General features: G+C 42.7%; 1 protein-coding gene across 6 annotated transcripts in view; it reads right to left on the bottom strand.

Annotated features, from left to right (window-relative positions):
• The window catches only part of MPG (N-methylpurine DNA glycosylase), a 57,639-nt gene extending 35,970 nt beyond the window's left edge, over positions 1-21,669 (bottom strand). For 3 of the 6 annotated variants that reach the window (XM_034783067.1, XM_034783068.1, XM_034783069.1), the window contains exons 1-3: positions 21,313-21,669; positions 7,549-7,782; positions 3,936-4,140 (exon numbers count right to left, since the gene is read on the bottom strand). In XM_034783067.1, the coding sequence (XP_034638958.1) occupies positions 3,936-4,140; positions 7,549-7,782; positions 21,313-21,648 (775 nt within the window). In that variant the 5' untranslated portion in view covers positions 21,649-21,669. Of the gene's footprint in view, positions 1-3,935; positions 4,141-7,548; positions 7,783-15,325; positions 15,445-20,196; positions 20,375-21,312 lie in introns of those variants that run through there. The other 3 variants (XM_034783070.1, XM_034783073.1, XM_034783072.1) reach the window with 3 other exon arrangements.
• Between the last annotated feature and the right edge of the window lie 1,235 nt (positions 21,670-22,904).

Below are 22,904 nucleotides of genomic sequence, written 5' to 3'. Positions count from 1 at the left end.
GAGTGTTTATGACTGTGCTAAATGTATTAATAAATTATGGTAAATGTAGAAGAGTTCTGCCTGCCCGCCTAGCCAGTGGGATGGCTTGAAGTTAACAGCTAAAACAACATGAGTAAATGGGTTTTAGTTCCCTGCACGTTATCGAACCGTTCTACGGTGGTGGAGCAGAAATTGAGTGACGAGAGGCTGTTAAAAATGTCAAGTGCTAGGCTAACATGGAAAAGGACAACCCTAGCTGTGTGTACTTACAATTGTAGGTCGCTGGCAAGGGAAGAAATGTTAAACCATCTGACGGCGGAGAAGAAAAGGATAAGATGCGATAGCCTTGGTGTCAGCAAAACCCGACGAAAGAAGGAGTTGGAAGTCAGCTGGAAGGATAGAAGCACTGTGAGGCTCAGAAAGGGAGATGGAACTAGAAATGTTGGAGGAGTCGGATTTATCATCAGTAAGGATTGGTCTTTGAAAGTCATACCATGCCAGCTAATATCATCACGTATTGGTGTGTTGCATCTTCAGATGGAGTCAAAAGCTATCCTTAAGTTCATCCAGGCCTACACTCCCACAAGTGCAAGTGAGGACGAAGAAGTGGAAGAATTCTACTGAGAGCTCGAAAGAGCCCTCACGCAAAAGTCCACTTACACTGTCACACTGGGAGATTTTAACGCCAAGGTTGGGCGAGGGAAAGCTGGTGAAAAGTTCATAGGGAGATATGGCAGTGGCAAAAGGAATGAAAGAGGAGAAAGGCTCGTTTCTGCCATCGCTACTAAAGAACTGTACGTGGCAAACACCTGGTACAAAAAGACCACAACAAGGTGGACGTGGATCGTGCCAAACATGAAGAGCAAGAATGAAATCGACTATATTTTAGTCAATAACAGGCGCATTGTTCAAGACGTCTCTGTGGTGCAGCCTTTCAACACCAGCAGTGACCATCACCTGCTTAGAGCGAAGTTGATTTTCGACAAAGCGGTGGAAAAGAAGGCGTTACAGATGGCAAAAAGGAAACAACGGCCGAAGACATTCGATGAAGCAAAGCTGAAGAAAGTGATTTCTGGGTTTGACTGGACCCAGACGGAAAAGTGTGATAAGGACTATAGCATCTTTGCTGACAAGCTGAGACATTGCATAAAAGCGGCTGAAATTGGAAAGCTGAAGTAGGCAAAAGGAAGAATCTCGAATGAAACGAAAAAGCTTGTTGGAGAAGCGGAGAAACATGAAAAGGAGCTCAGATAACAACCTCAAGTACTCCATTCTGTGCAAGCTTATACGGCGAAAACTGAAGGATGACTTTGAGAACTTCCGGAAAGAAAAGTTCCTCAAAACAGCTGAATTATGCAAGAGCCTCAAGACATGCAAGCAGGAATTGACACAGTATAGACTGAGCGTAACAGCATTGAAGAACAAGGACGGAGAGAGAGTAATCGACACAGCAGGGATGGAGAAGGTCTGCAAGGACATCTATACAGAACTGTTCAAATCAAGAATCAACGTCCCTCTTCCAACGCTCCAAGAGTCACAAGAACACATTCTCCCAATAATCGTCAGCGAAGTCTGAAGCGCACTACACCAGATGAAGAAGGGAAAAGATCCAGGCAAAGCTGGAATAACGTCAGAAATTATTTCTGCAGGAGGCGAAAAACTTTGGAAGGCCCTCGCTTTAAGATTCAGTCAATATCTTGAAGAAGGAAAAATACCATCAAGCTAGAAGGAGTCGAATACCATCTTGTTGCACAAGAAGGGCAATTGAGAAAATCTTAAGAACTACCACCCTATATGCCTGCTCTCTCACATCTACAAGCTCTTTACAAAGGTGATAACAAACCAACTCTCGCAGAGTCTGGATGAACAACAGCTGAGAGAGCAGGCAGGGTTTCGAAGAAATTTTAGCACGATCGACCATATATTTACCCTTAGTCAGCTCCTAGAAAGAGCGAGGGAATACAAACTCCTGCTGTGCATTGCTTTCGTCGACTGCGAAAAGGCCTTTGATAGAATCGAGTTTAACACATTATTAAAGGCGCTCACAGAGCAGGGCATTAACACGCAGTACATCAGTTTGTTGCAGGAAGAGAATACAGGATGTACAACAGACATTACTCTCCTCAAAACTCCCCTCTGCATCCCAATCGAGAAAGGCATAAAGCAAGGAGATATGATTTCATTGAAATTATTCACCGCCTGCCTCAAAATGGTTATGAACAAGATCAATTGGAGGAGTGGTGTCAACATAAACGGAGAACGATTATCTCATCTCAGATTCACAGACAACATCGTACTAATTGCCGAAAGCACCAACCAACTGCAGAACATGCTACGAAGACTTGACAAGAAAAGCAGTCAGGTCGGCCTGAAAATGAAATACATGCGATCAGACGTCTTACAAAAAGCCCAAATGATAACAGGAGAAGAAATCGAAGAAGTGGAACAGTGCATATATTTGGGCCAAGAAGTTAATATGCGCCAAGATCTGAACAGAGAACTCTCGCGAAGGATTTGGGCAGGATGGTATGCATTTAATTCCATCAAGGACATCCTCAAAGGAAAAATCAACAAGACCACACATACAAATATCTTCAATTCAACAGTGCTGCCAACCATGCTGTATGGCAGTGAAACGTGGGCACTGACGAAGAGAGAAGAACAGTGGCTGTTGGTGGCTGAAGGGCAATGGAACAAGCTATGTTGGGAATTTCCCTTATGGATCCCAAATGAAATGATCAGAGAACGCACCGGTGTGAAAGATATTGTCGTGGAAAGCAGATATAACAAGATGCGATGGGTGGGCCACACAGCATGGTTCACAGACAATAGGTGGACCGCAATCATTGCTGGGTGGTACCCGCAAGAACAGAAAAGACCACCCAGTCGGCCTCCAAGAAGATGGGAAGATGACATTGTTAAACGTCTCGGACGAACATGGAGAAGAAAGGCAAGAGTGCAAGAAGAATGGCAGAGGTGTTGTGATCGGCGCAGTCTTAACAACAGCTGAAGACCGATCGATCCAGGTGATAGAAGAGTTCCTATAGTGCGAGTGTTGCAACTGTGCACATCGCGGTTCCCAAATATATAGTAATTTTAATAATACTGAGCCTGATCTTGGGACAAGAACCTGTCAACCCTCAAAGTGATAACGGAGAATTCTTAATTAATCAATATAATTAATACATAATCTATAGATCAGGCTACATTGTGTCCTTGAAAGAGTGTAAACAAATTTACCAAGAACCACCATCAGTGTTGTCTAGCACAAAGTTTGCACATATGAGGCAGCATCTCAGGATAACAACACTGAGAATTTTTTAAAATTCATCCTAAGAAAAGTTTGGCAAATACAGATTCTACCTTAGAGACTCAAATCTTACTATATGTATTCCAGTACTGCCTAGAGGCCTCATCTGAGATCGGGTCCCCATTGTGCTAAATCCAGTACATACACGTGGTCAGAGACAGGCCCTGCCTGCAACGTGTGTGTAATACTCACTAGTTGACAATGGCAACATTAAATTTAAAGAGGGCCAAGTCTTCCGGGGTTGTTTTTAGCTAGAGGTCCATGGGCAGAAACACTAAGTCATGAGTGTCAAGTGTCAGAGGGGTAGCCGTGTTAGTCTGAATCTGTAAAAAGCAACAGAGGGTCCTGTGGCACCTTTAACACTAACAGAAGTATTGGAGCATAAGCTTTCGTGGGTGAATGCCCACTTCATCAGACGCAAGTGGGCATTCACCCACGAAAGCTTATGCTCCAATACTTCTGTTAGTGTTAAAGGTGCCACAGGACCCTAAGTCATGAGGGGAGGCAAAGGTGGTGGTAGCAACTGTCTTTGCAGACTAAGAATCTGTATGAAGCTCATAAATGACTGAGACATGGCAAGTATGAATATCTGCACTATGGAAGCACCTCATGCCATAATCATTATAATTCTTGAGTCCCCACTTACCCTGGCTGGAAACATTCATGCAGAAATAAATCCCATAGATCTGGTACACGTACAAGGTTCCCGGTTTCATGAACATTGCTGTATTTCTTGCAGTTTGTTTCCCTCCCTTTGAATGGGAAGCTGCATCTTCCCCACCCAGATATGCTTCCGTTTCCACAATCTTTCCCCGGAGTTCTCTGCCATCGGGAAGTTTATGAACTAAAATCTGAAAGACAGGTCAAAAGTGTGTGTTAGTGAGTTCCAAGGTAAGGAACCCTTTAGTTAGGTCAACGTAGCTACATCAGTCAGCAGTGTGAAGAAAACTCAACCCCCTGACCCATGCAACTATGCCGACCTAACCCTCAGTGTAGGCGCAGCTATGTTGACAGAAGCTAACTGTGTGTTAGCTAACAGTGTTCCTACAACAAGTGAAAAACTTCTTCCATTGGTGTAGGCTGCACTTACACTACAAGGCTCTGCTGGCACAGCTACGTCAACATAACTATGGCAGAATAGTCCCTGGAGCATAGACACAGCCTTGGTCACAGGAAAAAGCATGAGAAGTACAGAAATGTAAAGAGTCATGGATTATCACACAGCATAATGGGTGCTTCTCCATCATCTCCCATAGAATACTCTGCAAACCAATGTGAGCTCTTCCAGCTCCCATCCGATGCCACACCTCAGTCCAAGGATCCAGACACTTACCTATCAAAATGCTGGAGGGAACAAAAGTTCCATTTTTCTCAATGTGACTGTATCATGCAGTACAAATTTATGGTGTTACAGCATAAAATAAGGTCATTTTTTCCAGCCTACCCACTTGTTTTTTGTTCCATCCAACATGTTTATTGGCTGAAGCAAAGAGTGCCACCTGTTAAGTCACTGACACTGACTCTAAATCACAACTTTAGCACATCATTACATGCGTATTATTTAATTCAGAGGAAAATATGACAACAAATATGATGAAATAACTTCCTTATTGGACACAGTCTTACCAAGACTAGTACCAAGTCCTGGTCCCCAGCTGGGCACGTAATCATAATCAGGGTATTAATAATGCTTTTGTAGTTTCCACAGTACATAACATGCAGCGGAGAGACTCTGGGCAACATCCTGACAAAACTTCGCTATTGAAACAGGCTCCCTGCTGCTGGCACTTAGGTAAATAATTAAATGTAGGTGGAGAAATAGAGAATGGTGAAAATAATTTTAAAACCAGAGAAAGAGAGAAATAAAACTTAAGCAAAATCCATGCACACTGTTTTTTGTGGTTTGACCTAATGTTGTTTCCAGACATCTTGTTTTATTTAATGTGTTTATGAAATACTTCAACGTAGCCTCATTTGGGCACAAACTCTCTGTTTAATTATACTACATTCTGCACTCCCATATTTAAAAACAAGTGGTTTTGGAATGACCCTCACGAAGCAGAGAGCTTAATTCCTGCCAGATGCTTGCACTGGATTGCTAAAGCAATTGTTGGCCTGATCCAGTAATGGATTTGCCAGAAGTCTGCATCAAACACTATAACTGTTGCATTTTAGAATTTGTTTTTAACAACTCTCGAGTTCTCAACGTTATCAGAGAAATTATTGAGATTACCATTTTCAGTCATGAAATATGCACAGAGAGGCTTCAGAGGCATACTAATTTTTTGGCCAGTCTGAAGTCATGATCTGTGAATAATGACAGTCAGCTTTTATGCTCCAAAAGCATCAGACACACATGGCTGACTTTCTCTTTTTAACAGAAAAAATGCTGAGGATCGAATTGTGGTTTTAAGATTCACACAGCCATTTCCTCGATTTCTCAGCTACCCCAAATGTGCACAAAGGAAGCCACTCAAGACACACATCTCTCTTCCACTGATGATTAGTAAACTCCGTCTGTATTTTGTCCTCCATTACAGCAAAAACAATTCACTGAAGTAGAATAAAGACAAGGGTTTCTCCTAGTGGAAAAATAAGCAAATGCCCTTAACTATCCTCATTCACTAGTACATATGCAAAATATACTACGATGTATTCTATTCTGTTTAGGTTTCTGTGTCCTATTGACGGTGCATACTAATATGACCAAATGCATTTTAAAGAGAGTTACTGTCAGGCCAAGTATGATCCAAAATTTAGGTTTGGTAAGACAAAATCCAAAACTTTTATCAAATCTAAGACTGACAGAAACATTTCCATGACAACTTTTTAAAACAAAATTCCAAGAGGGATAGCAGGCACAGCACAGGACAATACAGAGCAGGAACGCACAAGTTTGAGACCTTTGGAGTGCTTCAAGAGTGTGTGGGTGGGGTTTTACAGATTTAAGGGCTAATTCCTGGCTAAAGTACACAACTCATTTAACTGAACTATGTAATCAGGATTTCTTGTCCCTGGGGAGGAGGGGGGGGGAAGGCTGTGAAGATACTATGCAGCTGCTATCACAGCCTCAGGGCTCCTGTGGCTCCCCGCCTACGGGTAGGCAGAGAATGTCTAATGGATGTGCATAGTCAAAGATCCAACAGCCCCACCCCTGTGACACCCACGGCCTGCCCCGCAAAACACATTGTGTTCTAGTGCAAAGGGATCCCCGATGGAACACAGTTAAGTAGTGTACAAGGAAGGGTGAAATCATGCACCTTGTCTTTTCTGTAGGATCGACCCATGCTGATTCAGCTGCAGACAAGAAAGAAGCAATATTTGCCTCCTAAGAGGATAGAGCTTGGTGTATATTAAGTGAGAGGCTGCCCAAGCAAACAAGGCAGCAGGAAAGAAGGCACGAAGTCTAGAGAGGTAGATTGGGTTTTCAGAAAGAAGTAACTATTCCAACATATTATAGCATAATAATAATAATAATAATAATAATAATCCATAGCCCTTATAAACTACTATTCATCCATAGATCTCACAGCGCTTTACAAAGAAGGCCAGAAGCACTATCCCCGTTTCACAAATACAGAAACTGAGACACAGGAAGGGAAATCATAGAATATTAGGGTTGGAAGAGACCTCAGGAGGTCATCTAGTCCAACCCCCTGCTCAAAGCAGGACCAATCCCCAGACAGATTTTTACCCCAGTTCCCTAAATGGCCCCCTCAAGGATTAAACTCCCAACCCTGGGTTTAGCAGGCCAATGGTCAAACCACTGAGCTATCCCAAATAACTGACCCAAGATTACCCAGCAAGGTAGAGCAGGGAATAGAACTCAGGTTTCCTGAGTCCCGGTCCAGTAACCTATCCACTAGACCACCCAGCCAAAGAAAATATAAAGCCAACATACCGGAATACCTGTTACAAGAATAATGGCCCTGGATCAGTCACCAATCCCATTTCAGTGAGTAAACTGGATTAAAAAAAATAAAGTTTCAAGATAAGCTTAATGCAAAATGCAATAGAAAATTGATCTGATAAGAGACTGGTTCTGCTCATGCAACCAAAATGGGCCCAAGCCTGTTCCCGAAAGTCCCAATGATTTCACCAAGAACAAGAGTGAATCAATAGTTCCTGTAACAGCATAGAGCTTTGGAATTAAACCTCAGTAAAAGGATGCGATTATGGTCCAACAACTTATGTTGTTGGTGTGTGCTGTACTACAAAGTGAACCTGTTGGCATGGACATGAGTCCTTGTGTCAATTACCTGTCCAAGAAATGATTTAGCCAGGCTGATGCAGGATTGGTTGAAAAAGTCTGTCCCTAGCCGGGAAGATGTCCTCTTCTCTTCACTGAAGTATTTGCTGCTTACTGGAGAGGAATTCCCATCAAGAACAACTGTCAGGCTCCCAGAGGTGTCAGCTGGAGAGAAGCTGGGTTTACTTTGGACAGCATTTAATGGAGTTAACCGCTTTCTTTTTCTTGGCATCATTCTGGAAAACTGTCATTTTAAAAAAATGAAATAAGCTCTTTGTATGTATTTACAGGAATGAATTTCCATGATGGTGAGCTTTTATCCAGATCCTTTTATCCAAATGATTACAAAAGCTCTAATTTATTGGACAAACTAGACACAGTCTACAACCAGGTTACACACTTATAGGCAGCTAAGTCAGGCAATGCAAAGTTGGCCTCTGCTCTGACAAGTGTTTGTAAAAAAGCAGCACAGGGCTCCACAGTTTTTAAGGAATTTAAATCAAATCAAATCTGATAAATTTACAAGTAACAATAAATTTCTAATTGCCAGCCCTAAAAGCAACCTGTAACAAAGATTATGCAATTCTGTTAAGTGATACACAAGCCAAAGAAGACTCTAAGAGCCATTTCAAGACCTGTCCCCGGCTCAGGACTCACAGCAGCAAAGAGAAACAAACAGTTCAGACAGCAAAGTGAGCAGAAAAGGCTCTGAACATACACAAAGCACAGATTTATGTACACTTCACCATTCTCTGAAATGCAGCCACCTCTAGATGAATGCTTGCCATGTACCAAGCAACACTGCTCAACAGGAAGTGAAGAAGAATCCTGTACCAACTGAAACTGCAGAGGAAAGAATTACATAATAAGAATGTAATTGCCTACACTGATCTGTGGCAAGAACACCTATATACTTCTAAAAATGCCATTGCTGCTAAAAGCCATTTGTACCGACATTTTGTGTCTCTCTTGACCGATGGCCCCTCCAGCAGCACAGTGTCCCTAGGACCAGTTCAGTACTGACTCAGATAAAATAGTGCCACCTACTGAATCACCAACACTATTTCCTGTAGCACCACTTTCTGCTCCAGAAGGATCCATTAAAGTACATGTTAGGGTGCATAGCAAGAAATCGCCCAAACACAGTACAGAGACAGCCCGTTTGATTAGTTTTTTTTCTAAATACCTAAGTTGAGAAGTAAAACAATCCTTAAGTGCAATTATCCAATGATGCTAGAGACTTAAGTGGAAAGGCCAGCTGCATGCTAAACTCTAAATCACAGCCTTCATTTATATTTGTGGGAATCTTTAAAAATCCCACTTGAGGTCACTGCATTAGTCTCACATACATGGCACACCTGCAAATGAGTGTCCCCATTCAAACACACAGGGCAGCGGGTATGTGAGGAGGAACACTTCTGGACGTCACATTGACCTCTAAAGTTCAATCAAAGGAATGACTCCCATTCAAAACGTGCTGGAGTTACTGCCCTGAAAGGTTAACTGGAACTTCCAGTTCACTAGCCATACATAAAGACATGCTGAAAATATGACCAATCTGCATGGTGCATTAACTCATTTGGCAACCGCTGCTCTTGTGGAATGCAAGATCAGAAAGAGGCTCGGAATCATTCAGCATCTATTGTCTTTCAAATTAAAGTAATTCATAAAAATTGCATGTGTGTCATGTAAACATTTCAGTACACTGTTACCACAGTTTTAGCACCTTTGGGGAGTATCTCTCTGCTCTTCTCCTAGAAATCTATGGGCTAATCCAGCAAGGCACTCAGCACCCTCAACTCTCACTGAAGCAAATGGCAGCCAAGGATGCTCGAATACTCAATGGCCAGGAAAACACTATGGCAAACTTGTCTTATGTGAATTGGTTGTTATAAACAAGTATTTGATTGTGCCTGTGTACTGCATCTATAAAGAAAAGGGATTAATGGAATGTTGATCCTGTTTAAGAGGCCTTGGAAAAAAAAAAAAAAAACACTCCTTCCCTTTATCTTTCTGTTTGTTGGTGCCTATGTACTGCGGGGAAATATGCATTGAACACAGACTAGAATACGTGTCAGGTCACTCCAAGTCCATCAGTTACCAAGCAATTGTTTGGCAAATAAAGGACACCATCTTCTCTAATGCGAGTCTGTAGGCGACTCCAGGGATTGTAGTCAAAGTAGGGTTTTTCATTTGCATGTATATATTAAATAATCTAAACAAGAAAATTCTAGCTCTGTGTGTTATGTGCCTTTGAAAAACCCTAAAACCTGTAAAAGGCAAGCTACCCACCACGCTAAGGCTAGGTCCACACTACCCGCCTGATTCGGCGGGTAGAGATCGATCTTCTGGGATCGATTTATCGCGTCTCATCTGGATGCGATAAATCAATCCCAGAAGCGCTCCCCCGTCGACTGTGGAACTCCTGCTCACCGAGAGGAGGAAGCGCTGTCGACGGGGGAGCTTGCCTGCACCACATGGATCCGCAGTAAGTAAACTTAATTCGATCTAGGAAACGTTGACTTCAGCTACGCTATTCTCGTAGCTGAAGTTGCGTTTCCTAGATCGATCCCCCGCCCCAGTGTGGACCAAGCCTGAGAGTAGCAAATGAGAATCAAACAGTGTTTCAATGTGTTTCTAACACAGATTTTACTGCAAGAAGTCAAGTTAATTACAAATTGTTGAAGATGCTGAAAAAAGATCAGTTACGAAATTGCAGAGTCCAAGCTGGGAGAAGAGAGAACAAAAAGAATCAAGGGGTAAATGACAGCACACTGACCCCAGAGAGTGTGCTGTGGTCTCTCTTCACAGGAGCTGCTGTGCTATACATAAGAAGATATTTAGCATGCTTTCAGCTGTAATGACAGACAGGTCAATAGCACATATATAAAAGGTTTTGATGCTGCTCAGCACTTGACATGCCCCATGCAGCCCAAGTTCTGAACACACACTGCTGCTGCTCAGGCACACCCAGCCTTCTCTAGTTATTCTAACCAGAGTGCATTCTTAGGCGGTTCCTGCCAGAGTATTTACAAAGGAGGAGAAGGCATGAAGGTCTTCACCGACTACAGAGCCAGAAGATTCCTTTCAGCCACTTCACATGACAGTGCCTCACTAGTGCAGACTGCAGCAGCTAGAGCAGGCTTCTTGCCCACTCCTGTATGTGCCTTTAGTAGAGACCAAACATGAAATGGTTAAAAGCCTGCTGCTGCTCTCGCTGCTTCTGGAGAAGCAGATGGCTCCAAGGGGAGGTCCCCAACTGCCCAGGCTTCTGATAACCAGGAGAAACACATAGCAAATTGCTTGCCAGATACGAAGGTTGCAGATCTCTCAAGACAGATAGACAGACTTATGTGCAGTTCTGGCAAGAGATTCAAGTCCAGGACCTCCATGGTAGCATTCTCTGAAATGTTTCTAGCTCCACACGCAGAGCCAGTTAGACGGGCAGAAATGCAACATTTCAATGGGTGGCTGAGACAGTGGTGTTGAGAGGAGGGATTTAGGTTTATTAGGAATGGAGGAACCTTTTGGGAAAGGAGGAGCCTATACAGAAAGGATGGGGTCCATCTAAACCAAAATGGAACCAGATTGCTGGCAGGTAAAATTAAAAAGTTTGTAGAGGAGTTTTTAAACTAAACGCTGGGGGAAAACCAACAGATGCGAAGGAGCACACATTTCAGACAGAGACATCCCTTAGGGAAGGATTTATTTAACAGGGATTCTCCGTATCCTAGTAAAAAGGAAAGGATAGAAGTTTATAAAGTACCTGTAGGCTTTGAAGAGAAACAATCAAATTAAAAAGAGTTCCAGTCAACTACATCATATGAATGCAGACAACTAAATATTGACAAATTTTATAAGTGCTTGTATACAAATGCTAGAAGTCTAAATACTAAGATGGGTGAACTTGAGTGCCTGGTATTAAATGCGGATATTAATATACTAGGCATCACAGAAACTTGGTGGAATTATGATAATCAATGGACCTGGTAATAACAGGATATATAATACGTAGGAATGACAGAGTAGATTGTGCTGGCGGGGGAGTAGCACTACGTGTGAAAGAAAGCATAGAGTCAAATATAATGAAAATGTTAACTGATTCTAACTTTACCATGGAACCTCTATGGACATAAATTCCATGACTGAATAAGTGTATAACAGTAGGAATATATTACCAACAACCTGACTAGGATGGTGATTGTGAAATGCTCAGGGAGATTAGAAAGGCTACAAAAATAGAAAGCTAAAAAATAATGGGGGATTTCAACTATCCCTACATTGACTGGATACATATCAGGACAGGATGCAGAGATAAAATGTCTAGACACCATTAATGACTGCTTCTTGGAGCAGCTAGTCATGAACCCCACAAGGGGAAAGGCAATTCTTGATTCGGTCCTAAGGGGCACACAGGATTTGGTCCAAGAGGTGAATATAACTGAATTAATAAGTGATAGCAACCATAATGTAATTAAATTTAACATCCTTGGGAGGGGGGGAAGGGATACCAAAGAAGCTCAACACAGTAGCATATAATTTCAAAAAGGGCAACTACACAAAAACAAGGAAGTTAGTGAAATGGAAAAGGTCACAAGAGTGAAATGCCTGCCAGCTGCATGGAAACTTTTTAAAAATACCATAATAGAGGCACAAATTAAATGTATAACCCCTAATAAAAAAATAGTAAGAGGACCAAATAAATGCCACGCTGCCTAAACAACAGAGTAAAGCAGGTGGTTAGAGGCAAAAAGGAATCCTTTAAAAATAGGAAGTCAAATCCTACTGAGGAAAATAGAAAGGGGCATAAACTCTAGCAAGTCAAATGTAAAACTATAATTAGGCAGGCCAAAAAACAATTTGAAGAGCAACTAGCAAAAGACACACAAACTAACAGCAACAACAACAAAAATTAAGTAATCAGAAACAAGAAGCCTGCCAAACAATCAGTGGGGCCACTGGACAACCGAGAAGCTAAAGAAGTGCTCAAGGAAGACAAGGCCATTGTGGAGAAGCTACTTGAATTATTTGCATTGGTCTTCACTGCAGAGCATGTGAGGGAGAGTCCAACACCGGAGGCATTCTTTTTAGGTGACAACTCTGAGAAACTGTCCCAGATTGAGGTTTCAATAGAGATGGTTTTGGAACAAATTTACTCAACAATTCTGAAGGAATTCAAATATGAAACTGCAAAACTATTAACTGTGGTATGTAACCTATCGCTTAAATCAGTCTCTGTGCAAGATGATGGGAGGATAGCTAATGTAACTTCAATTTTTTAAAAAGGCTCCAGACACGATCCTGGCAATTACAGGCCAGTAAGCCTAACTTTAGTACCAGGCAAATTGATTGAAACTATAGTAAAGAATAGAATTATCAGACACATAAATTAACACAATATGTTGGGGAAGAGTCAATATGGTTTTGTAAAGGAAAATCATGCCTCACCGATCTATTAGAAATCTTTGAGGGGTCAACAAACATGTGGACAAGAGTGATCCAGTGGATATAGTGTACTTGGACTTTTAGGAAGACTCTGGCAAGGTCCCACACCAAAAGCTCTTAAACAAAGTAAGCAGTTATGGGATAAGAGGGAAAGTCCACTCATGGTTAAAGTAACTGGTTAAAAGACAGGAAACAAAGGGTAGAAATAAATGGTCAGTTTTCACAATGAAGAGAAGTAAATAGTGTGATCCCTCAAGGAGCTGTACTGGGACCAGTGCTGGTCAACACATTCATAAAGGATCTAGAAAGCAGATTAAACAGTGAAATGCCAAAATTTGCAGAGGATACTGAATTACTCAAGATAGTTAAATCCAAAGCAGACTGTGAAGAGTTACAAGGGATCTCACAAAACTGAATGACCGGACAATTAAATGGCAGGTGAAATTCAATGTTGATAAATGCAAAGTAATGCACATGGGAAAACATAATCCCAACTATACATACAAAATGATGGGGACTAAATTAGCTATCACCACTCAAGAAAGATCTTGGCGTCATTGTGGATAGTGCTCTGAAAACATCCACTCAATGTGCAGCAGCAGTCAAAAAAGCTAACCAAATGTTAGGAACCATTAGGAAATGGACAGATAACACAGAAAACATCACAATATCACTATGTAAATCCATCCCTTGAATACTGCATGCAGTTCTGGGCACCCTGTCTCTGCAGAAATATATTAGAATTGGAACAGGCACAGAAAAGGGCAACAAAAATGATCAGGAATATGGAAGAGCTGTTATACAAGAAGAGATTAAAAAGACAGAGAATTTTCAGCTTGGAAAAGAGATGACTAAGGGGCGGTATGATAGAGGTATATAAAATCACGAACCATGTGGAGAAAGTGAATAGGGAAGTGTTATTTACCCCTTCACATAACATAAGAAACAGGGGTCATCCAATGAAATTAGCAGGCAGCAGGTTTAAAACAAACAAAAGGAAGTACTTCACTCAACATACAGTCAACCTGTGGAACTCGTTGCCAAGGGATGCTGTGAAGGCCAAAAATAAAACTGGGTACAAAAAGGAATTGGATAAGTTCATGGAGGATAGGTCCACCAATGGCTATTAGCCCAGATGGCCAGGGACCCAACCCCATTCCCCAGATGTCCCTAAGCCTCTGACTGAGAGAAGCTGGGACTGGATAACAAGGGATGGATCACTCAGTAATTGCTCTGTTCAGTCCCTTTGAACCACCTGGCAGTGGCTGCTGCTCGAAGATGGGATACTGGGCTAGAAGGACCATTGGTCTTACCCACTATGGCCCTCCTTATGTTCCTCTCCCATCATGGATTCAGCTGCTCAAGCAAAATCAATCACCCTCTTTCCCACCTAACATACAAAATCAGGCTCTCACCTATGGCCCAGGACGTGAGGGGTCAGGCAGTATCTCAGCTCCTCTATGCAACAGCTAGACCTGCCTCTCCCTCTCACAGCTCTCCAGAGAGAGAGGAGGCTTCTGCTAACATTTCTTTGCCAGCCAGGTCACAGCAGGGTGCCCTAGCGCTATAGCAGGAGGAGACAAGTTGGGAGGTAAAGATCCCCACAGTACGGTTACCATTAGGACTCTTGCCAATCCTACAGCAGTCAGGAGGTACAGAAAATTTAAAGCAACAATTCTAGCAAGTAGGCAGACAGAAATCTGGATGTGGCAGGGGGCTGGCTGGCTGAAACACGGGCTGAGTTGATCTCTAATGACATCTGGACAGGACAGCACAGAGTACCAATCACTATGCTGGAATGCTGCACAAGGTAAAGGTAAATTCCCCTCCCTCTTCCTCTCCTGTCTCGACCAAACTCCACCCTAGGAAGGTGAAACAGACAGATGACTTATTCAAGCGGAGAGGCTCTTCTTGAGTGCTGCAGACAGAGGAAAGTAAGGCAGGTCTGTCTTTTATGTGTGGCTCTCCAGAAGCAGATGCCAAGCCTGTCAGCTGTCAAGTCCCTCCCCTCAGATGAGCCATCTCCTGGACTTTTGGCATAGAGTGTAGTGTCCAGCCCCCACCGCACCCTACAGTGTGACATCCCAACCTTGTACAGCATTCCAGCATAGCAACTGGGACACTGTCTGCTCTGTCCTGTCATCAGAGATTATCCCAGTCCCTGCTCCCAAGAAGGGAGTGGAGGCAGAGGCTAGCCAATTATAACTATAATCTGTAAGTGAACAATTTAGTCTTATTTAAAAAAAAAAAAAAAAAAAAAAAAAGACCTTGATTGTGGGTTTACTCCTACACTCCTACCAATACTTTAAAAGTCTGGCAAAATGAATGAAGGTTACACCCACTTTTAGTGACTGCTGGGGATGTTCGTTTCCTGTAAGAAAGAACTCCCGGTACGTTCCCATCCATCTGGCTGCCACGTGTGATGCAACAGCTGACCAGACATCTTAGTTGTTTTGAAATAAAACATTTATCCCACTGCAAAGAACAGGCGAAGAGTAAAGGGGAAGAGGAGAACTGATGAAAATTCACTGCTTCAAAATCTACACACAGTTGTTTTTTTTGACTGAAGCCATTCCAGGCTCTTTTCAACATTCAAACACATAGCACATACCTGAAATGCCAAAATTACATATTAAACGTGAAAAATAAACAGAAGTTAAGACTAAAACTGACAACAAATGTCACCCAGCTCAACATCCTGAGATTTTAATCAACAGAACTGATATCAATTATCATTTAGAAAGATGTCTAGGGAACGGAGAAAGGGAGTGAGGGTCATGACTTCTAACCTAAAGGAAGGAAAAAAACTAAGTTGAGGTGACAGCACAGATCCCCAAAACTACGGTACTTAGGAGGCTAGCAGATCACAGACCTACGTGGGCATGAGGAAAGCTTAAGTGTGTGAGGCACCACTGACATTCCAGCAAAAGATAGTCCCTTCCATAGCAGAGTGGCCTAGTTTCCAGTCTCTCCTTGTGAGCAGTCTCTATTTTCCAAAATAAACTTGCATCCCATTTCTGATAGGCCTTGGACCAGGCTTCTTCCTTCCCCTCCCCGAAGACAAAGTATATACTATTTCTAGGAGATCTCATGCAGGTCGCATTTCTCCACAGCAGGTGGTCCTCCAGGCATTAGCTGTGTCATTACACCATCTACCCCAGAGACTGTATGGCATTCAATACCCTATCTATATAACTGAATTCCTGGCCAATCTATTTACATTTTTATGTACAAAAATAACTATGTTAAATGAAGGTTATTTAGGTTAATAAATCAACTCAAAAGTTAGGAAATGGCAGAATGTAAGTATCTGTGCAATCTTAATGCGCCCCATTGTGCATATGCATTATACGTTCTTTATTTACATAATCACATACTGTTTTCCCCGCACTGGACAGCCTTACTCAATGCACAGGCTGGATGGTGCTCAGGAAATGAGGAAACTGTATTTCTTTCTATCCTGAACATTTAATATAATATTTATTTCACACCATGGATAGCCAATAATGTTAAGACCAATCAGAAGTGGTGTTTTTTTTTTAAATATTAGAAACAAAAGAAATACTAACAATATATGGGTCCATGATGCATGGAGATGGTGATTACATCATTAATGATGTAGACAAGACAAGTGTGTTCAATCAACATTTCTGTTCTTAATTTGGAAAGAAGCTGGATGATATATTGGTATCACATGATAGTGAAATCCTTTCGGTGCCAACAATAACTAAGAAGGACACTAAACAGACTCAACAAAAGAAATATTTTTAGAATGGCAAATCAGGATAATTGGCACCTGTTTTAAAAGAGTAGGCCAAGGACATCTCTGGAGCACTGATATTAATATTTAATAAATCTTGTCATACTTGGGAAGTTCCAGAGGACTGGAAGGAAGGAAAAGTTGTGCCAATATTTAAAAAGAGTAAATGGGATCATATAGGTAATTATAGGCCAGACTGACACTGATCCTGGGTAAAATAATGGAATGGCTGATACAAGGCTCAATCAATAAAGAATAAAAGGATGGTAGAATTAATGCCTGATGAGATGCCTTTTTTTTTTTTTTTTTTTTTTTTTTTTACAGAAAATAGGTCCTGTCAAATAAGCTTGATTTTTAAAGTGTTGACACAATATGCTTTGGACTTCTGCAAGACTTTTACCTCATGATATGTTAATTAAAATAGTATCATTCAGAAATCAATATATCACATAGTAAATGGATTAGAAACTATCCGAGATCTCAAAACGTCATTGCTAATAGAGACTCATCATCAAGCTGGGGGTTTCTAGTGGGGACCCAAGAGGATCAGCTTTCATTACAATGATACTGAATATCTTTATCAACCATCTGGAAGACAATATAAAATCCAATAATCTGATAAATGTTGCAGATGACACAAAAAATGTTGGGTTGTAAATAAGGATGAAGACATGTCACCCCAGCAGAGCAATCTGGACTGCATGGCAACTTTGGGGTGATCAAAGTATTTTAATACAGCCAAATGCAAAATCATATATTTAGGAATGAAGAATGCAGGCGACACTTACAGAATGGGGAACTGTATCCTTGAATGCAGAGATTGTGAAAAGGACTTAAGGGCCACAATGAAAACTGGCTGAACATGTGCGCTCAGGGCAATGCTGCTGCCAAAATCAACCCTTGGATGTATAAGCAGGAGAATATTAGGTAGAAATAGGGAGATGTTGTTACCTCTGTATTTGACACTGGTGAGACCATTAATGGAATACTATGTCCAATCGCATGTATTTGTAAAGAAATATGCTCTAGTTAGTTATTGGGCTTAATGAGGACTATACAGGGTGAAATTCTCTGGCCTGTGTGACACAGGAGGTCAGACTAGGTGATCATAATGGTCCCTTCTGGCCTTAACATGTATGAATTTATAAGTCTTGCATTTCCTGTTTTTGCTGAAGACTCCTTGGAGGAGCCAATAACTCCAGTGGTAACTATGACAACGTTTAACTGAAGGAACAGGATTGTTACTCTTTGTTACTGATTCTTTCCTCCAAAACTGTCAGGCAATTGAGTTTAGCTAGGCGTTAACAAATAAACAAAGCACCAAGAGTATAAACGGACAGAATAAAAATCCCTCTCTTCACTCAAGTTCCACTTCCTTTGGTACCTGTAAGATAATTTCCCTACTAGTTCTTCAGACATCCACACAGTCTTCAAAGTAGACAATACCTGAATTTCTAATGTAAATTCCAACTCCCTTAAGGTTTTTCCCCAGGACTTCTTTACATATTGTAAAGAATTAAACAAAAGAACAACCCTGTTATTACCTCTGCAGATTCCTTTAAACCAGGGATGTCAGAACTCACAAGTTAGCAGCCCCAGGCCAAGTGGACATTGCACTGGGAGGTTTCTCTAAGGAAGCAGCAGGTTATTCTGTCACTATGCCCTCTGATGCAGTACTAACTCAATGCCCCAGCAAGATGTTAAGGGGCACTGTGATGATAGAGACCCCTTTTTTTAGACGAGACATAAAAGGGAGGCACTGATTACCGGTAGCCCAGTGATACCCATACCTCAGTGGTTCAGGAGCCAAAATTACCAATCAACATTACCCAAATAGCCACAGTAGTGTGAATTCATTGTTTCATTCACTATAGTATCATTCATATTTAAACAGCATGATGGGACATATTTAGTTTATATATATTATATAATTCTCACAGCAAATAAGTTAATAACTTGATGCAAGTTGACAATTGATTAACATAGTAAAAGCATCCTGATTGGTTAATAACTTAGGTTGGTTAACAATTAAATCACACACTGTATTAATATCATGTGCTTCAAAGATCTGCAGGAGACATTAAAGAGCCACTTGCAGCTTGTGAGCCACAGTTTGAGTATCACTGCTGTAGCCATTCAAGATCCTGAGGCACTATTTATTCTATTTACTGATGTTTATCTTGGTGTCTTCAGCATGATTAACAACCTTGGCACTAACCTGCCCCAAACCTGTGAAAATTTAAACACTCAAGTAGTCTCAGGGAATCAAGGTCCAATGAGACTTAAGCATGTCAGTTTTTGCAGGACCAAACTCTTCAGGTGATTTCAAATTAATACAGCATTAAGCTTTGCTGACAGTCCTAGACTGTTTGTGCAAGACTGCTGTTAGATGGTAGCTGCATTTCAGCTTGTACAGCACACACTTAGCTGAAGTGAAAAATGCAAGCAGAACTTTAAGTTCTTGCTAGTGCATCTGTACCCTCAACTGCTGGAAGATCAGCACTTTCCCAGCAACACAGACGTAACTTTTATGGCTGTCAATTAATTGCAGTTAAACTCACGCAATTAACTCAAAAAATTAATCACAATTAATCACAATTTTAATTGCACTGTTAAACAACAGAATATCAATTGAAATTTATTAAATATTCTTGGATGTTTTTCTACATTTTCAAATATATTGATTTCAATTACAACACAGAACACAGAGTGTACAGTGCTCCCTTTATATTATTTTTACTACAAATACTTGCTCTGTAAAAATGATAAACAAAAGAAATAGTATTTTTCAATTCACTTCATACTAGTACTGTAGTGCAATTTACAAATATAGATTTCTTTTTTGTTACATAACTGCACTCCAAAACAAAACAATGTAAAACTACTTATTCAGCCAATCGCTAAGACAAACAATTTTGTTTACATTTACAGGAAATAATGCTGCCCCCTTCTTATATACAATGTCACCTGAAAGTGAGAACAGGCGCTTGCGTAGCAATTTTGTAGCTGCCATTGCAAGGTATTTACGCGCCAGATATGCTAAACATTCGTTGCCCCATCATGCTTTGGCCACTTTTCCAGAGGACATGCTTCCATGCTGAGAACACTCGATAAAAACATAATGTGTTAATTAAATTTGTGACTGAACTCCTTTGGGGAGAATTGTATGTCTCCTGCTCTGTTTTAGCCACATTCTGCCATATATTTCATGTTATAGCAATTTCTGTTGATGACCCAGCACATGTTGTTCCTTTTAAAAACACCTTCACCACAGATTTGACAAAATGCAAAGAAGGTACCAATGTGAAATTTCTAAAGATAGCTACAGCACTCAACCCAAGGTTTAAGAATCTGAAGTGCCTTCCAAAATCTGAGAGGGATGAGGTGTGGAGCATGCTTTCAGACTCCGATGTGGAAACTACACAACCCAAACCACCAAAAAAGAAAATCTACCTTCTGTTGGTGGCATCTGACTCCGATGATGAAAATGAACATTTTTCCGTCCACACTGCTTTGGATTGTTGTCGAGCAAAACCTGTCAGAAGTATGGACACATGTCCTCTGGAGCGGTGGTTGAAGCATCAAGGGCCATATGAATCTTTAGCACATCTGGCATGTAAATATCTTGTGATGTGAGCAACAACAGTGCCATGCGAGCACCTGTTCTCACTTTCAGGTGACATTGTAAACAAGAAGCAGGCAGCACTATCTCCTGCAAATGTAAACAAACTTGTTTGTCTGAGTGATTGGCTGAACAAGAAGTAGGACTGAGTGGATTCGCAGGCTCTAAAATTTTACATTGTTTTATTTTTGAATGCAGATTTTTTTGGTACATAAGTCTACATTTGTAAGTTCAACTTTTATGATAAAGAGAATACACTACAGTACTTGTATTAGGTGAATTGAAAAATACTATTTCTTTTGTTTTTTACAGTACAAATATTTGTAATAAAAATAAAAGTGAGCATTGTATACTTTGTATTCTGTGTTATAATTAAAATCAATATATTTGTAGAATATGTAGAAAACATCCAAAATATTTAAATAAATGGTATTCTATTATTAACTGCATGATTAATAGTGCAATTAATTTTTTTTAATTGCTTGATAGCCCTAATAACTTTGCATTGCCCTGTTCCCACTTCCCAGTCTGAGAAGTCAGCTGCCTTCAGAGAAAGGAAATAGGTAGCGATCCTTACTTAGTGCTGTGCACATAGGGACAGGTGACCCCCAGGAAGGGCGTAGGGTATATCCCATTTACAGACAGAGTACTGTCTTAAGGCAGAGGAAGGTACAACCAAACCCTCATCTTCTGAAGAGCTGGGAGACAGGCTATAGCTGGCCTGCACCCCATGCCCCTCCCCCCCCCCAACTGCCGGGGGGCTCCGGGAAGGGGGGGCTGTACCCCGTGCCCCTCCTCCCCCAACTGCCGGGGGGGGCTCCCGGGAAGGGGGGGCTGCACCCTGTGCCCCTCCTCCCCCAACTGTTGGGGGGGGCTGCAGCCAAACCCCCCGTTGGGGTGTCTCGATGGCCGCGGCCCGGGGGGGAGGGGCAGTCCGTGCTGCTCACCTGGGCCTGGCCGCCTCCAGCCGGCGCTGTAAGCAGGGGCGAGGCCGAGCTCGGGGAGAGCCGAAGGAGCCCCGCCTCACCGGAAGGACCGCGGGCTCCCGGCTGCGGAGTCCCGCCCCGGAGCGACTTCCCGCCCTCCCGTTTCCCCGGCCCGAGCGCCCCCTGCACCCTCCGGACAAAGGCCGCGTCGGGAGCTTCAGGCTCGGCCCCTGCGCTTCCCTCAGGGAGACACCCTCTCCCCATCATGGCCTCTCCCCGTGCAGGGCCCCCCGGCAGACCGACAGGCCCCACTTCTGCTCGCCCCTTGAGCCCGCCCTTCCACCTGCACACCCGCATCCTTTGTTACTATGGGCCGGGGGGGGCAGAGGCCGGCCTTGGAGAGTGCAGGCTGGGGGGGGCTCCCAGGTAATGGGGGGCACAGGCCTGCCCAGAAGAGTGCAGTCTGACGGCATGCGCAGCTACAACACAAATAAGATCCTTCAGTTATTGGCAGTTGCTTGCCCATCATGATCCTTCCATTAAATGCATGTGTAGGTGCATACACTCCCCCCAGTCATGGACAGCCCTGCATGTGCACACCATTAAGATACCAATCTCCACACGTTAGGCATGTTAATTATCCTATTTTTATTGTATAAAATCCAAGGTACTTGCCCTTCCTTCTCCCTGTCAGAGCCTGATTTATCTGAGTCCGGGCATAGCTTCCCACTCACCTTTCTGTTCTATGCAGAGCCCTACTTCCCTCATGCTCTGCTGGGTTCTGGCAAAACCCTGCTCCCTCCTGCAGAACTTCCTACCCCTCACCCCATCCTGGGCAAAGCAATTCTCCCCACATCCCTCCCTCTTGGGATGAGCCTCCCACACCACAGATCAGGGGTGGCCAACCTGTGGCTCTTCAGAAGTTAATATGCGGCTCCTTTCATAGGTGCTGACTCTGAGGCTGGAGCTAAAGGTGCCAACTTTCCAGTGCTCAACCCCAGGCCCTGCCACCCCTTACCCCAAGGCCCCTGCCCCCTCCCCTGAGACTGTTGCACCCTTATTCCTCCTACCTCCATCCCAGAGTCTCCTGTACACTGCAAAACAGCTGATCACAGTGGGCAGGAGATGTGGGGGAGGGACAGGTGCTGATCAGCAGGGCTGCCAGCAGGCAGGAGGTGCTGGGGGGCGGGAGCTGATGGGGGCTGCTGATGTATTACTGTGGCTCTTTAGCAATGTACATTGGTAAATTCTAGCTCCTTCTCAGGCTCAGGTTGGCCACCCCTGCCACAGATCATTTTATACCAGATGTATTAGCTGCAGTTTTCCCAGCTGAATCTCATTGCTATTTTCTGCCCATGTTTCTAATCTGCAGGAGGGGACTGTGATGGGGTGTCTACCTCACAACTGGCCTGAATAGATAGAAAGGGCCTATTAACCCTTTGACAGACTGTACCTGGAGAAGAGTCAGGGCTGCCAAGCTCTAACTGATGATGAAGCACAGCTGGGCAGGTCCATGCTGAGTTCATATAAAACCAGGAAGTGGGGCAGCAAGATGGGGGGTGACAGGAAGGAATGCGATAGTTGCCCCCCCCCCCCCTTGGGAAGGAGGGGTG

The sequence above is a fragment of the Trachemys scripta genome, chromosome 10 (assembly GCF_013100865.1).
Source record: "Trachemys scripta elegans isolate TJP31775 chromosome 10, CAS_Tse_1.0, whole genome shotgun sequence".
Lineage (NCBI taxonomy): Eukaryota > Metazoa > Chordata > Testudines > Emydidae > Trachemys > Trachemys scripta.
Note: the sequence above shows the minus strand (reverse complement) of the source record. Positions and strands in the feature narration are given on the sequence as shown.